The sequence below is a fragment of the Nakaseomyces glabratus genome, chromosome G, assembly GCF_010111755.1.
Source record: "Nakaseomyces glabratus chromosome G, complete sequence".
NCBI lineage: Eukaryota > Fungi > Ascomycota > Saccharomycetes > Saccharomycetales > Saccharomycetaceae > Nakaseomyces > Nakaseomyces glabratus.
The window spans coordinates 554,510-571,894 of NC_088957.1; the positions used below are offsets into that span (position 1 = coordinate 554,510).

Consider the following 17,385-nt stretch of genomic DNA (forward strand, 5'->3'; position numbering starts at 1 on the left):
CTGTATTTAGGGTAGATTAATCCTTCTGTTGAGTTTGAAAGAACCAATGAGTATGTTAAAGCAGTGTATGTTTTGTAATCAATTGTGAACACAACCATTTGATGTTCTTGATATGCAAGACTTAAATAAGTTCTTTTCCAAATCGTTATTTTAAGGTTGGCATTGCATGATGCACGACCGATGGCTAAGTCATCTCAATTAATGCGGATTCCGGCACTTTAACTCTCATTTCTTGTACAAGCATGTGCAAAATGGGACTATGAATATTTATATTATTAAATCTAAGCTAAAAGGCTGCTCATTTGTACAGGAGATTTACTAATTCTTAAATACATGTCAATAATAATAGTTTAAATGCATAAAAAGACTTTTTTTTTTTTTAATATAACATGCAAAAAAATAAGTTAGAAAAGAATTTCATGGGCATGAGAAAATGCTAGACAGCAAGCTTATTTCATTCAAAGTCAGTACTTTTAATTAGTAATGGCTAGATAATGAGATGATGTCAACACTTTGTGGTTAAGACAGACTACAGAGACTTGCTGTCGAATTCAATTACTGTAGAATTTTTCAGCATCTCTCTTTAATTCACCAATGAACTCTAAAAATTTACCAATATTGACATCGATACCGAACTTGTAAACAAAAGTACTGGATAAGTAACTGGACAGCAAAACCTTCAAGTAGTTTTCCGGAATACTCGTTAGGATTTGATCCTTACCAGCAACATCAATTAACAACTTTGGAATTATTTTTTCCAACAAAAGATAGTTACGAAGCTTCAAATCATTCAACCACAACTCTTCAGATTCTACCAATTCGTCATTCAGTTTGTTAATGGTTTGTGATAAAACATTCGACAACTCAGAAATTGGCGTACCTGTCTCTTGATTAATCTTCCACAATTGACCAAATTCTAATCTAGCATTGTTCTCAATTCTTGATTGAGCCTCAACAACATATGCTTTGTACAGTGGACTCTTGATGAATTTTATACCTTCTGGTGTTGTCTCTCTCTTGGCCACAAATTTATTGACAAAATCATCATCATTCAATGCAAGGGAAGCCAAAACTTCAAGAGACGATGAAGTAACACCACCTTTGTTAGCTGAAGCATCCTTGAATAGAACACAGCCATGGGCTTCTAATGCTAATTTTGCTGGCTGAGCGATAAATAAGTTTGCACCTTCAACAATGTAAGGAATCTTACATTTGTTAGTCTTTTCGTCAATGAAACAGTGCAAGTTATTCAAGTTAATGGAGTTTGGTCTACCTCCACATGGAACGAATACGTCAACATGGTCAACGTATTTGAATATTTCAGTATGGAAGTTGTTTCTGAAAGTAGTACCATTAGCAATAATAGCTCCATTAGGAAGCATAACATCCATATCATCAACGGAGACGAAGAAACCTTGTTTACTTAGTTTTGAAGTGTCAAACTCCTTAACCATCTTTCTGGTGTGAGCTAACCTAGTCAATTCTTCCTTATCAATACCTTCTGGGTCACATAAAACACCAGAGCCATCAAGGATACCAACGTATGATTCGTTTGGTGTAGAAAGTAGAATTTCGTTGGATCCTAAGTCCCCATCAGGACCACCAGTTTGAAACTTGGCAACGGTCTTTTCATTCAAATGAAGGGTCTTGTATAATTCATTGACATAGGACCTAACACCTAAAGAAGTCATACCGTATTCATCATGAGGAATACCACCCAAATCTGGTGATTTACCAGTTAAGAATGACTTCCACCATGGACAATTTCTGGAGCGGGCATGAGTTGTTGCCCAGTCGACAAAGCCGGCCGAACCTTCATCTGGACCAAAGAACAGAATTTCCTCCTTTCCCAAAAGGTCAACATAATTCTCTTTCAATGGATCCTTGATTAAGATATCAATCATGGCATCGACGTACTGAGAGAATGCAATGAAGGTTTGATCATGCTCAACAAGACCAGGATTTAGCAAAATAACACCCTTTGAACCACCTTCTGGAATATCCTTGTTCTTTCTTTGTTGTGTAGAAGCCAATTGATAATTTTCATCAATGACAGTCTTGGAATTGGTATCATAAATGTCTTGGTTTCTTGAGCACACTATTCTGATACCACCACGAGCAACATCCTTGAATCTGATATGGAAACCTTTGAAAGTGTTACCTACAACAAAGAATAGACCATATGGGGTATCTGGGTACTCTACCTTTGGCATGATTAGCTCAGGCAGCAATCTGAAAGAAATAGCAACTTTTCTAGTGACAAAGAAATTAGTCTTTAAGATCGCCTTGTTAAACAAATTCAAAGTTTGTAAAATCAAATAATCTGGGGAGTCATTAGGAATGAATTTATTTAAGAAACTTTGGAATTCCTGGTCATTCTTAAATGGTTCAATTTGCTCTAATCTTTGGTAAGATAGAGTCTTTTGTAAGCTGTCAGACTTTGCATGGTGGGAATGAACATCTGCAAAGTTTTTATACAATTTGGATACGACTTTGTGATTTTTCTCTAGAGCATTGATGATAGATTGTTGGGACAATGTCTCATTTCTTAACTTTCTCTTCAAGTTACTTAAGATTTCCAAAAGTGTGGTATCTGAGTCTTTGATCGTCAATACGGATAACAATGACTGGTAGTCACTACCAAGTCTGTTAATGAAATGGTTGATAAAGATAGCAGATACGTGCGCGTAGACAGCTTCCTGAGGAGAGAACTGTCTCTCGGCACAAACCTTGGTAAAAGCATGATTAGGGATGGCATATAATAGAGAGGCTTCTCTTTCGACTTGCTTAATTGCCAGTTCCAAGTCATTTTTCAAAATTTCTTCTGGTTGCTGAGATCTGTGAAGGTAAATTGAGAAAATAATAATATCGTCATATGGATTCTTATTCGTCTTTACAGCTGAAGCTTGGTTTTTAACTCTAAAAGATTCTAAGTAGAATTTAGAGGGTTTTAACTTATAGTAGTGGAATAATGAGTTGATTGCGGAAAAGTAACTCTTTGTGGTGAATCTCTTATAAGCCACCAACATTCTTATTTCATCACTATCCTCGACAGATTGAGTAGTTCTGATGACAGGACCTTCACGGTCCTGTACCAATTTGATCAATAAACCGTAAAGTTTCTTGTTCTCAATAGATGTCACTTGAGCCATAGTTTTATCACTAATGGAATCAATTTGACCCTTTAGTAATTGAGTACTATCTATGGCTGCTTGAGGTTCATCAGATTGGCTCTCATAGACAAAAGTCAATTTCAATTCACTTTCAGGAGCAGTAAATGAGACTAATCTGCAATTACCCTTTTCCTTGTTATCTAGGAATAAATGGTCAATCTCTTCATCAAGTTCATATGGTGGGTTATCCGTGTGTTTTTTAGTTGTGGCTTTACCACCTTCTAATTGTTGGTCGATACCCCCTGTTTGATCTGTTTTCTCCAAGAACTCGGGAGAGGCTGAATTTGACTCCATAAAGATAGCATGGCTACTATCGGTGATGATCTTATTCTTGATGTTGAAATGTTGGGGTTGGACACCAACAAAATTCGATTTGGCAAAGGATTCCAACTTTGATGCGTACAAGGAGTGTACAATGTTGGCGATCAGCTGTGGAGACTCTCTTGAGAAAAACAAATCGTCAATACCCAGGGAGTTATAGAACCAGTCTACCTCTTGCTCAATTAAGTCATCTGGGATGAAACCTTGTTGGTCTAGCAAGTCAACAACCTGTTCTCTTTGTTGTTCTTTGCCTGGGAAATCAAAAACATGGTAATCTGACATTGAAGAAATCGACAATGTCGCAATCTCTGGGACTTCTGGGTTACTTAATCTCTGTTTGAACATTATGTTGTTGTTGTTATTTTTTTTTTGTCTTTAGAGAAATTGTAAACTTTTCAGATTTTGTTTAAATTTCTCTATTAGAGTTAGCTTATTATTGTGTTGATAATAATTTAATTGCTTTCTTTTATTTTGAGTTCTTTTATTCAAATAACAAAAAAAACAATAAGAATATATTAAAAATTAGCGGTGTTTTTGTTTGTGATTTTTTTTTGATTTTTCTGTCTGTTCAGAAAGGTCAATCAAATGTACTATCAATTAGTAAATGTAGTTTTGTCCTATTTGTTATAACTAGACAATAGTATTGTTATGCAATAAAGTCAATATATTTCAGTAAGTTCCAGAAAGAATATAGGCTAAACATAAGACATGGGCGGCAAGAGAAGGGAAATTCTTTTTTCCGGGGTCTCAAGTGAACAGGTCCGTTACCCCTTCAGTATTTATAGTTCTGCCAACAGATCCCACGGTAGCATACGCCTACGACAGGATTCTAAACAGTACGCGCATTTTTAGGGGGGGGTGAAGCAATGAGAGAAGGGGGCAAGCTACACGTTTACAGCTGTGCACTACATTCTGTGAAAACACCGGAGAAACCGTAACGACACATTTTTTTTGGCTTTTTGGGACTAGTAGCTATTTTAATGTCGCAGAATGTGCTGCGCGGTATTTGTCTTCAAATCGAAGGTTTCTCCTTTTTCTTTCCTCATTGCATCTTGAGCGTTTATTGTGTCGTGCTAGTGCCAGGGCTAGTGCCAGGGCTAGTGCTAGTGCCAGTGCTACTACTATGACTGCAGGCGCGCACATATACTTCTCGGGGTAGATGATGGGGGGGAAGGGAATCGATGGGCTTTTCCATTAATCACTAGTACAGGTCTATTTTTTGGTCTATTGCTACGGGGTCTTTAGAGTCTTGGCACAATGACTGGAAAATAGCAACGATTAAGGACGCATTGAGTCACAGAAGACTCCGTGGACTCCAGAAAGAAAAGAAAAAACGAATATCCCTTACGATCGCATCTGCTCTCCCATTCGTCGGACAGAGAAATTGTAGTACAAACAACGGCATGGTAATCAGATCCCTCTCGAGGAAAGTCGCTGGTGGGGGAGGGGGAGGGAAGGGAGGGGAATGGATAAGCGGGATCTTGGGAGTTTGTGCTTTTGCTTTGTTACGGGACTGAGGGAGGGGCATCGCTATTGTTGTTTACACTAAGTTGTGTGCACTGTTTTTTTAGGAGCAAATGAAAAAAAACAGTGGGGTAAAAAGGTTGTCTTGGACTAGGAATTGTGCCAATTGGCGTTAGAACAAACAGTCCCAAGAAGTTGGGCTGAACTGTCCCGTTGATGATGGGGGTCCGGCAGTTTACAGCTAAAAATACGTCTGGATGTTATTACTTGTATATGTGGAAAGCCGCGTTTTCCGTGTCCCCGGGGTTGGAACACCGGGGACAGGAGGGGGGGAGGTCTTGGTTATTGGGGGAGATGGTAGTCTTTTACCGTGAATGTAGCTTTATTTTATTTTTGTAGCAAATATTGCACACCCAAGAATGTTGGTTCATATGTCGGGAACCCTTTGGCACTGGTGAATACCTGGTTAGTGTTAGAGCCATATTTGGACATCTTAAGGAAATGTTCCAAAGGGGGATGTGCTTGTTCGCCTTTTCTGCACATCCCAGTCGGACAAATGGGTATTTTTATGATGATGTAGAGCCGCGTTGGTTTGTTCTGGTCTACATCCATTAGTCCGAGAACTTACTTTTGCGGCTACGGCAACAAAATTGTACACAAAAAGAAATATAATGGGGGAATTTAGTGATCCTGGGTCGGATATACAAGTCCGAATTTCTACAGCCGTGTAAATTTTTTTTTTCAAGATGCATGTCGAAAGATTCTTACCACAGTCAACGTGGTGGGGGTGGGCGGTTAGTTCCACATAGAAAAGTAAGTCCTTTTTTTTTATTGGGGTATTTGGTGGTAAAAGAGAACCCTTCCTATGCGGATGTATAATTCCCTTCGCATACGCTATACTAATGAGTATCCTGGTCAGTGTCTGCTATTGTATTTGAAATCCCCCAATGCTAAAAATGGCAAGTGAGGGGTAAAAGAAACAAATGAGGATTTCTACACACTGGGACAACGGCTGTAAGAATGAAAAAAAAGCAAGGGAAGGGCAACGGTACGTCCCTAGAAAAATAAGTAGAAACAAAAAAAATTGTGTCAAATTTCTTGTTTTCATTTGGCGTCTCTAATTCTTTTTATAAGTGCGGGGTACACACTCCCCTAACCGCAGATACGTCCGTAGTTTCTTCTTCTTCAGACCTTGTATTTGTATCAACGCACAAAAACGTTTACTTTATACCGAAAAGAAAAGAGTTTGGCCCGAATATATAGATTTTCAAAGGAAAACCAAAAAGAAATAAATTGAAATAAAATCGTAAATCAGATACCTGTGATGTGACAACTTAATAAAGATGTTAGTACAATTCGTTTACGTCATAAACAAATATATATGTTTAAAGGCTTTGTAGGGAGAGTTGGGCTGGGCAAGAGGAGACGGGAGGATAGCCATGGACAATTTGTTTGAAAATAATAAATGAAGGTGTCATATTGGCGTCATTCTAATATTTTTTCTTTAAATTCAGTTTACTTGGAAATAAAAGTATTTGTGAACCGTTAACATATACATGAAATGATTTGTAACTCTCTAACTAATTTTACATGTATGCTATATTTGAAGTTGTATTAACGTGAAGTGAACCATGAAACTAAAAACATGAAGAAAAATAAAAGTCAAGGACAAAAAAAATATTCTAATAATAACTACAATAATAATGGTAAATAACTGCCCCATGTTTTTGTAAAATGATGTTTTATCTCTTGTTCTCCTGTTCATTTTGTAGTTGTCCCATATGTGCAGATGCCTGAGGTAATGAACTATGCTTATGTGTTATTATGGTATCTGCATACACATCTTGTGCTGCTGACATTTTACTCTTGTTATCAGACTTGCAGCCGCTCAAAGGAGCCTCGTTCCTTATAGTGCATGCCTCTATGCCATCTACCCATTGATCACTAAGAACTTCATGTATATTGAATCTGCATGCCGGTGCTAATTCTAGCATATGGCTTAGTACCTGCTGGGCCTCTTCTGGTACTAACACCAAGGGATCCATAAGATACCTGTTTTTTTCCAAAAATCTACAGTAGTGTTCATAGTCATGTAGGTTTTTCCTATGTTTATGGCGTTCACTTACACCCCTACTTGAGTTATTGAGATGTTCGTATGGGGTCTTCTGTAATAGACGCAATAATACTTTACTATTAACGTGGCGCGACATTATCTGTTCTTGGGGCTCCTTGTACTTGATATACCTAGTGAATTGCAAATCAGAACAACGAGGCTCCCTCCATGGGAACCTTTTGGTAATCATACAGATAAACATTATTGCTGCAGCCCATATATCTGTTGGTCTGGGGTCGTAACTCCAGTAATAACATACTTCTGGTGCTAAGTAAGGGTTACTACCGTGTATGCCGGAGCTTCTCATTACCACTCTATGCTCGAGGTAGGGCGTATTAAATACTGTACTACTGCCAAAATCTATCAACTTTAGGACACCTTCTTTATTTACAACACAATTGTCTAGTTTCAAGTCCCTATGGCTTATACCTATGTCATGTAAATAACTAATTCCATGCAGCACTTGTTTGAAATAGCAACATACCTCATCATAAGTGAGTTTATTGCTTACTACAAGTGCATATAGATCATAATCACAATATTCCATAACGGTATACAAGCTACCGTTCTCGTAAAATAAGTCGTATGTTTTAATAATGTTTTCATGATTCAAAGCACTACCTATGGCATATTCAGTATGTATCCTTTTCAAACTACGCATTCTAGCTGATAATTTGAAAATATCAATGCCTTCATGTGTCCCAAGGGAATGTTCTACTGAACTTGGAGCATCGTTGGTCTCTATATCAACAGACATTTCACTTGAATTTTCAAGCCGGGATATTTCATCCATTGCGATATCATGAAAGACTTTAATAGCATAAAGCTTATTATCACCCATCTTTGTTGCTAATTTAACTTCACCGCTCGCACCAAATCCCAATATATTAGAACGTTCCTCTACATTCTCTCCATCCATATAAACAACTTTTTTGCCTTCTAATTGGAGAAGTTGGTATTGCTTCCATATACTCTTTTTGGTATTCGATGTATTTAGATAAATTCCATCCATGGGTAACTTTCTTTGTATATTATGTCTGATTGGGGCTGTATTATTGGGGATATTAACATCACCATTATATGTACTGTTGTTTGTTGTTGAAAACGTAGTACTTTGTGAGCTTACGTTGGATGAGCAGTCATCACAATAATTACCATTGCTATTGCTGCTAGTTCTACGAAATAGTTTGCCTAATTTACTGGAGCGCTCAAAAAATAATAGTTGTTCCATTCTCTTTCTCTTATATGTCTCGGAGTCTATCTTAAAGCGTGATGGTATATTTTCAATTACTGGTGACCAGAGTTGTTCTGTTTCAATTAGTGTTGCATTCTCTGGAATCTTAAACGGGTTATCGGATTTGTTCGCACGTTTAAGGCTCTCAATGGGAATAGTTCCTTCACTACCAATTGTAAGTGATGGATTCTGAAATACAAGGTTTGGCAGAACTTCCTCAAATGACATTACTGATTGCTGTGACCCCACATTTACCGGTGTTAATATATGAGAACTCTCTGAATATGTATAAGATTTGAGCCAAGAGAAATCATAACTTGGTGGTTTTGAAGATTCAGCTTCATTGTCATGTAGCTTTAACCATGTGCCATTAGAATTTCCCACTGCAGTATCCAGCATATTTGACTTACTTAGCATAGTGCCCGCTGTTGAACGAGATAATACTAGCTCTCGTATGCTGAAATCATAACTATCATTGTATCTATTGATCTCTTCTGCAATTTCAGTAGCCGATAAGCTAGGATTACTTTCAAAAACAGCTGTTAATTCTTGTGTTGACCTTATTCTATTATCCGTTCTCGGGAAAAGTCTAGGTATTAAACTTTCTAGCATTACTGATGATGGTTGTGTATGATGAAGTTGATTTATCCAGATTGATACTAATATTTAATTGTACAATAATAATTCATAGTGCTGTACAATTACGTTTAGCAATGTTCTGGTAAATCAATTAGCAAGTTTTGTTGTTTCTTTTATATATTTTGAGAATGTGGTGCTCAAAAGTAATAACTCCAGTTTAAATCGGAACGGATATTTGATTTTAGATGAATGTGTGTCTGTTTCATATGCTTTAGCTCTTATTTGTGCATTCGCACAGAGAAACACATAGGGCTAATAGTAATGATACCCTTTTATTGACGCACAGTATCGGAAAGTCTAGCCATTTAGAGCAGTGCTTCCTTGAACGTAACAAGAAATAAAAGGAAAGCAGCTCACCATCGGATAATACTCAAAGAAGTAGATCAAAGCAGACTTGTCTTGTAGGTAAGAGCACATTTATTTTAGAAGGGGTATTAAGAATAACCCATTTACTTCTGTCTGCTTTTACTCTGAATGGATTACGTCTACACAACCGCATTCATCATAGTTTTTTTTTCTTTTTGTCACCTATTCGAATTACCTTCAGAATACAAGCACATTCACTAGTAATTACTTCGAAGTATAGTACAACGGGCCTGTAACTTCAAAAGCTCCGCTGAAATCCGGCTTTCCCATCAAATAGACTGTAGAGGAGAAAGATAAGGCAGTGTGTCTCAAATATTAAATTTAGCCATTCGGATGATCATCTCTTTCTCGACTTCACATCTTCTTTCCCCACCCTTTTCATTCTTTTCTTCACTCTCCCCCCCGCACATCAAAGAATTAAATGAGAGAAAAGGTATCCCTATAATGCTTTGATGATAGTTGGTACATGTCTACATGTATCCCACACGTTGCAAGGCAGCTTGTCTACGTGAGGACCACTACACACAAAAAAATGGGTTGTAGCCAGTGACAATGGGAGTCTCCCCACATCAACAAGCGAAGTCGCACGTCCGACTAATTTACGATGCCCCACGGTTACACGATAGTGACTGCATCCCTAGGATGTAACCTATGCCTGTGGGCATACGGAACAGATTGAGCACAACTTCCAGTTTACTAACAGATATCTTCATTATTCAAGTCGACACTAAAAACTAGACAACGAACAATAAAGGGAGTTCTCTCGAAGACGAGATGACGTATTTTGTTGTTTTTCAATGGCATTCAAAATCATTTTAATCAGAGGCCCACCTTCAACCCGCAACCAGACATCTACAGAGCAATCAATGGACGAATTTAGAATAACATCCCATTTTGAACCTTATTCTCCTACCTCCACATTATTTAGAAAAAGAGAACTGGGGCGATCAATAACGTAGTAAGTAGTACAGCACCATATGATTCTAATACAATGTGGCATCGTGCTGTAATGTGGGTTTGTGGTCGGTGTAAAATAGGTACAAGCATATACCATCAAATCCCATCCCTCTTTCAGTAGTGGTATTTGCAGTTGTAACTCTGTGGAGTTTTTAGACTATTAGACTCCTGGTTTTGGGTTATTGGCATAACTTAGTAGTATTCATCAAAATGTATATTTTATTGGCACCAGCCAAATTGTGGTGTAAACTCCTTGATTTACAAATTTGATACGTTGGTTGATATACGCTAATTGAGAGGGGGGGGGCTATATAAATTTGCCTTGGAATAGAAATGCATATAGTATTTATGATGATATTTCTAATGATGTAAATTTCCATGTTCTTTATTAATTTGGACTTCTTAACTTAAATGAAGGGCAATTATTTGCAGTATTATCTTTTTCTATAAATTTTATTACTTGAGAAGTTTAGCTCTGTCAGGATGAATACCGGTAGTTGTTGTTGTATCTGAGTCAGATTTCTTATCTTTTGGTGTGGATTTATTTATGAATTTAGCCATTCTTTCTTGTCTTTCAGCTTCAAACTTTTCATTCTTCTTACGTAGTTTCTCCAGCCTGTCTTGACTATTTCCACCACCACCAACAGTAAGCTCTACATTGATTCTTCTATCCTTTAGCATGGTCTTATTCTGAAGTAAGGCAACATCCATACGTCTTTGAATACCAGTTTTATCCTTATCACCATCAAATTCCAAAAATGCTATACCTTTCTCTGCTCTCAACCTAATAACATCAGGGCCACTACTCTTGAAGTGTACTTGAAGTTCTGAAGCAGTAATATCTTTTGGGAGGCCACCAACAAACACTATGAATCTGTTCCCGCTTGCATTCTTATTACCTTTGCCTTTCTTACCTCTTCTGGTTTTCCTCTTTTTCTTTGGTTGCTCTTCCTCTTTTTTCTCTTCTTCTTCTATCTTCCTTTTGGCGTCTGTAGTCTTTTCTTCCTTGGACTTACGGAATTGTTGGGCCTTTAGTTGTTTCTTAGAGAGTTTCTTCTCTCCTACCTTACCTTCTTCGGCCATTATTATTTTATATTATATTTGATGTATTTGACTTAACAATGAAACAAGTGTTAATTCTACAGAATTTTATATGAGAATAAGGTTAATTCTTAGACTCATGTGTGACTACCTATATTATTTCACCTCATCGCATTTTCAGCTCATCGCATCGCAAATTTTTTTTTTTTTCACGCAGCAATCAAGTGAATAATCCATCTGTATGACGTGCTACGTGTGTAACTACACAGTACATTACCACTATGATGGCTGTTTCACAGATAATAATTCTATTCAGTTGAATTCCTCTCATATGTATAAGTCTACAAGACGCTCTTCTTGAGAATATATTAATGTAATTTATTTGGCATTTGATTTAGGGTTATTTTTTTGCTGTATGGATAGGGAATAAATAATAAAACTGATCTATAAAAGATTTCGGGTATGGCCTATAAATATACCCTAAAATAGAAGCTTGATACATTGTACTTGTTTATCTCAAGTTCATAATAAGATAAAAAACAAATTATTCAGCTTCTTTCTATTGTTACAAAGGTTTTGAAGGTTTATAATATTACGCAAATGCAACCTCTCTTATCTTGCCATTTTTTACTCTTTAAACTCTTCTCAGATTGTGGACGAGAATACATACGTTTTACTGATGTCCTTTTCGAGCTATTTGACATTCTTGATTTACTTTGTGCTTTTGCCAATGCTGGAATTGTTCGAATATCATCATCTCCATCCACACATTCTAACGGTGTGCTGCTGACTTTTACAAAATCATTATTGTCCACTAGATCTACGTCACTCGTCTTGGTATATAACTCAGGTACATCCCTAGAACTTAGACTTCTTAGTTCTCTTTCCTTAGCGCCAACATATTTGGCCACGTTATCGATAACATCCTGTAATCCGTAACCCGTCTTTGAAGAACACTTCACAAAACCTAATAAATTTTCATCTATTACAAGGCCATCTACCAATGACTCAGGTAAAGGCATGCCGTCAACTTCTTGAGACTGATTCAATATATTATTTGAACTGTTATCATCATTTAGGTCACACTTTGTAGCTACTAATAGTATCGGTACTGTACTTGAATTATCTGACTTTCTTATGTATTTTTTAAGTTCTGGTATCCACTTATCCTTAACATTTCTAAAGGACCTTATATCATTATAAGGGAAACAAGCGAGAAATACATCTGTTTGGGGATATGTCAGTGGTCTTAAGTGATCATGTTGCTTGTCGCCGGAGGTGTCCCAGAAAGTAGTGTGGAATGTATAGCCTGTCTCCTTATCCTGAATTGTAGTTAAATACTCGTCAAATACAGTGGGTACGTACTCTGGCGAAAATGAACCAGTAGTGTATGACATCAAAAATGCCGTTTTCCCAACCTCACTATCGCCTACTAATACACATTTAAGAGACTTCATGTGTAAATTTCAAACAATGAAATTTGAGCAGTATTGCGGTTAGCGATAAATACTAATCTAGTAAAGTACTAATTTATAACAAAAAAGGTTAACTATTATGATCAGTTAAAAAGCAACTTTGAGCAATTGGGTATTTGAAGTTGTCCTGGTTCCAGCGAGAAATATGTCAATACCCAATAGGTCAACTAGTGATAATACTATTAAGAACCTTTTAAATCTAATAAATAGCTGTGTTGGTATAATATTAAAATTAGAAGGTTTAGCCAAATAACTTCACTATTAGTTAACTTGTAGATACCAAATTAATATTTGTGTGAGATTGTAAAAGTTTTGCAGATGTAAAGGTCAGTTCTTTGGATTCAAACATTTGGTCGTATTATTAAAATATTGTCGACTTATATATCTTTGATGTATAATTCTTAGAGAAGAAATTTTATTTGAAGAGAACAAAACTTTGTTTAGTAGATTGAAATGATTATATTAGAAATGCCAAGACTAAAAAAATGTACGGTTTAGAGAGATAGGCCAACCGCACTGGTATTTTCTGAAATGGGTACTGGAAACTTCTTCAAAGTCCTAAGTAAATATTTTCTCTGTGTAAATATTGTAGCTAGGCATCAGTGGTGCAAAGACTACCATAGCTAGAGATAAGTAAGTGCAAGATTAATATTTAAGCACTTGAACATTATTATGTTTTTTTTTCTAGTAGAAACATTACAGTAACAATCAAGTTAACACTGCTAAAATTTATAAGCAGACCGTTTATACACCAGTTTCTGGTCTTGAATTGCTAAGGGTAAAAAATATATAATTAAAAGAAATGTTACGTGCCAGCAGAAGGACAAGCGATGAGATTAAAATATGATACTACAACGGATTCTACTGACTAAGTAAATTTTCAGGTTGTTAATTCACTTGCTGGAGAGCATAATGCACAAATAACTATACATGGTTAAAATAAAGCTCTGAAAACACTTACAAAGCCAAAAGCCAACTTTATTTATTTCCAAAGAGTTAGAAATCTAACAAATTACTCAATTGAGTAACTGGTATAGGTTCTAGTCTTTGGCACCTATTTCAAGTGGCTGAGATGGTTTGTTAAGGGAAAAGTGAAATTGAAAAAATGTAATGGGGACAAAGGGTTTAGCACCTTTCTATACAGTAAAGCAACTGCAAAAGGTAACTTTTGACATTTGTCTTTGTGTTAAAATTCCCAAAAGCTTTGCTTCAGAGGTTTTTGAGTGCACTAGCATGATGAAGAAATACTCATCACACCTATGTACTTAAGACCTTGATTCTTAAAAGTATCAACACTGAAATAGCGCAGATCCAAACATTATGTATACGTAGGAACAGTGTTCTCACTGTGATGATTCTAAGTTAGAGAAGGAGAGCAGATACTTGACTGTTGCAAAAAAAAAAAAAGCCCAGTTTTCGTTAACTCACCGTACGCAATAGATGGCAGATGATGAGTTGTTAATGTTAAAAAAAAAAAAAATATCATGGGGGGAAGAGATGGTTCCTTAAGAAAGGCAAGGAGAGTGGTTTATAATGACTGTTAAAATGGTGGATGCCATCGCCATACCATTTCTTTTTCACAAATAAATCGATAGGGTATTACATAGTAAAAGGAAAAATTACAGCAAGGTCCCCCCACTATAATATAGTAAACTGTCGCATCACATTTGAAAGAACCCCTAGAATCTCATCGGAATTGACATAATAAATGAACTCGAGGATTGATTTCTTCATCCTTGTGCTACAGCTTGTGAATGAATGAAAAAAATTTTCAGTTAAAGGATCGCATGCTATGTTCAGCAAATACGTAGCAATTCATGATACATTAAAAATAAGAAAAAAAAACTGGAAAAAGAAATGATTAACGATAAATAATGCGCTTCTCCAGAGGAAGCAGCAAAAAAATAATATTGTGGGATGGGGTTCCTCTTTAGGTCTCTATCGTTTAGATTATGACGCTAACGATTGGTTGATTTTGGGTTTTGAATCACCTCGGCTCTAAATATCAAGCCCAAAATACTTTACTGACAAATATTTGAGGGTATATGAAATTCAAAGACAGGAAGATGATCCCATCGATAACTATCTTCATGATTGCAATACCTATTAATAGTTTAATGGCTTGAAAAAATGATAGCTTTCCTTCCCCTCCCCCATAAATTTAATATCCATAGTTTGAGATAAAAAAAAAAAGCATACCTATTAAATGATAATCATCTGAATACTCTTCGTGCTATGTTTTTCATACTTTGGCTTGTATAAGTAACTATAATGTGGGTTAATGCCTTAAGAATGATACTCTCAAACATAAGGGCAAAGGAAGCATACTGCATTCTGCTATTGCTCTTCTTGGTATATTGATTATTTAGCCTTGAAAGTCACTGTACAAACTTGTATAGCAGCTCCGATTATTTGAAAGTCTAGTATGTGCATTGTATCTGATGGTAATGTAGCTGCCCCTGTTTTATTTTCCAAATGGTGGTGCAAAGATTATGCTGACATAAATAACCGGAGATAGCTGGTTTTATGTTTGTAATATGATCGCCTCATATTATATATTAACTACGATACGAATTGCAGCATAGGAAAAGTTTGGAGACAGATTTCATATGGGCGTCTGGATTTATGTTAGCCGTACGTATATGTTCTTCTGTTACCAAAATTTCGATGTAAAACAAAATCACAAAGTTCAGTATTCATCCCACTTATGAAACAATCGTTATTGTATTGACATCTCAAGAATTGAATTATGATAGCATAATCCCCTCGAAAAAATATCAGGGTAGCTACACTTCGGATTGCAGCATTATAATTTGGACGATAGTCGGATCTTTTCTTTTTCACTATATCTCAATCAAAATTTGGGATGGCGTCCTAACGAGCTAGTATAGATAGGCATTTTCAAACAAATAAGGCAAAAGCCGTTCAATAGTAAAGATTGATGATATAATTTCCTTGCACCTCGGTAATGGAATCCTTTAGTTATCTTGCTTGCTTGTATATAATAGTTATCTAAACCATTTGTACGATACATATGCAGTCTTGCTTATCGCCTCAAGTAGGTAGGCTTCATTGGCTAAAAGTGTCTTTATTGAAATCTTAATTCTTGCTGGAAAAAACCGGTAGTAAAATAGACTTTCAGTAAAATATTTATATTTAGATATGGGGTGGGGAGGCCGATTTAGGTTATACTATGTGCTTATTACTGTTCTGGATCTGATTAAGAGGGGGGACGGATATGGCATTAGACAACCCAGCCAATATCCAGTTATTCAAATAACCTGAGGTGTTTATGTTTGACGGTATGAAACTGCTTTGGTAAAAGCGGATCAAAGTTAGAACAAATAGTGATGGAGGCCAATAATGTAATACCTCGCCAACATGTACTATATTTTCCAATTGAAAAAGTCTAAAGCTGCAGGAAGTCGGCTAGTATTTTTTTACGTGTAATGTATTCAAAATGTTAACTAAAAATAACTGGAGTTATAAATCGGATATATACTTGAGTAATACTATAATGTCAAAAAAAAAATCGGAATATGTCTTGAAAAGAAAACTAAAAAATTTCAAAATCCAAGTTTGATACTGTTGTTAATTTTTATCATCATGGAGTAAATCAGGTATCTTGATACAATTAATTTAATTTGTGCTACGTAGGAACCAGATATTCAAATTTATAACTGTTCTTAATACAAGTGTCAAGCCAACAGCTAAATCTACTTATGTTATTTAATTAATGAAATCATATTATACGGGAAATAGAAATTCAACAGCCGGAAGCTCGAAAATAACGGGAGAGTTTTAGCAATGCTGGTACTCATCCTCATTGAAAGGCGTAAGGACTTTTGCAATGGGTTATATTATTAAATACTCCATTTCTTTGAACTAAGATCTGATCTTTATTGTTGTTAAGGTCGGCAAATCATATTATCGAGTTTAATACAAACTATAAAGACATGTTATCCTATGCTGAATTTTGTACTATCGGATCTGCCATGATCTTAACCTCCACAGGTTTTTTAATGGGTGTCTTTTTTGCATGCCAACCATATGATTACCATCTACTGTTTAATCCACAGGCCACACAAGAGCAATTTGATCTAGCTTTGAAGCACTATCAAGTGCTAAGCACAACACCAATGCCAGTTCTATATTTGCTTGGGTTTGTTGTTGCATTGGGTATAATTGGTAATACCATAAGAATTTATAAGCCAAACCCAGACTTGCAATTGTTTGAATATGCGTCGTTGGGTCTTTTCGTTTTAGCCGTCTGTGTCTTCATCACTAATGTAAAAACAGGTATTGAATGCTCCATTACAGGTAACTGGGGTGAAGTCACACAAAATCAAGGTTTGGCCGTTATTGCATCTTCTAACATCATATTGTTAGTTATGTTCCTCGGTGTCATTTTGTTGCAAATTGGTTTGTGGTACACCAACTATGACTACCAAAAACAATTGCAAGCCTTCTACGCTGAGGAAAGAAAAGAACAAGAAGCCATCAATCAAAGAAAAGAGGAAGAATTTAAGAAGTTATCTAAGAAGCAACAAAAAAAGCTAGCAAAGGAAGAAGCTACCAGAAAAACGGATTAAGATGTATATG

General features: G+C 36.2%; 5 protein-coding genes across 5 annotated transcripts; 1 reads left to right on the forward strand and 4 right to left on the reverse strand.

Annotated features, from left to right (window-relative positions):
- Window positions 1–551: 551 nt before the first annotated feature.
- On the reverse strand, window positions 552–3,839 carry GDH2 (glutamate dehydrogenase (NAD(+)); the record flags this gene model as incomplete). Its single annotated transcript, XM_446609.1, has 1 exon — window positions 552–3,839. One exon carries the CDS (start codon window positions 3,837–3,839, stop codon window positions 552–554), a length of 3,288 nt encoding a protein of 1,095 aa, XP_446609.1.
- Window positions 3,840–6,700: 2,861 nt separating this feature from the next.
- PRR2 (serine/threonine protein kinase PRR2) lies at window positions 6,701–8,917 on the reverse strand (the record flags this gene model as incomplete). Its single annotated transcript, XM_446610.1, has 1 exon — window positions 6,701–8,917. The coding sequence occupies one exon, from the start codon at window positions 8,915–8,917 to the stop codon at window positions 6,701–6,703; it is 2,217 nt and encodes a 738-aa protein (XP_446610.1).
- A 1,806-nt stretch (window positions 8,918–10,723) lies between these two features.
- On the reverse strand, window positions 10,724–11,350 carry NOP6 (Nop6p; the record flags this gene model as incomplete). The annotated part of the gene is made up of 1 exon (XM_446611.1): window positions 10,724–11,350. One exon carries the CDS (start codon window positions 11,348–11,350, stop codon window positions 10,724–10,726), a length of 627 nt encoding a protein of 208 aa, XP_446611.1.
- Window positions 11,351–11,892: 542 nt separating this feature from the next.
- Window positions 11,893–12,765, reverse strand: GVI51_G05599 (Rho family protein; the record flags this gene model as incomplete). Its single annotated transcript, XM_446612.1, has 1 exon — window positions 11,893–12,765. The coding sequence occupies one exon, from the start codon at window positions 12,763–12,765 to the stop codon at window positions 11,893–11,895; it is 873 nt and encodes a 290-aa protein (XP_446612.1).
- Window positions 12,766–16,739: 3,974 nt separating this feature from the next.
- SHR3 (Shr3p) lies at window positions 16,740–17,375 on the forward strand (the record flags this gene model as incomplete). Its single annotated transcript, XM_446613.1, has 1 exon — window positions 16,740–17,375. One exon carries the CDS (start codon window positions 16,740–16,742, stop codon window positions 17,373–17,375), a length of 636 nt encoding a protein of 211 aa, XP_446613.1.
- Window positions 17,376–17,385: the final 10 nt, after the last annotated feature.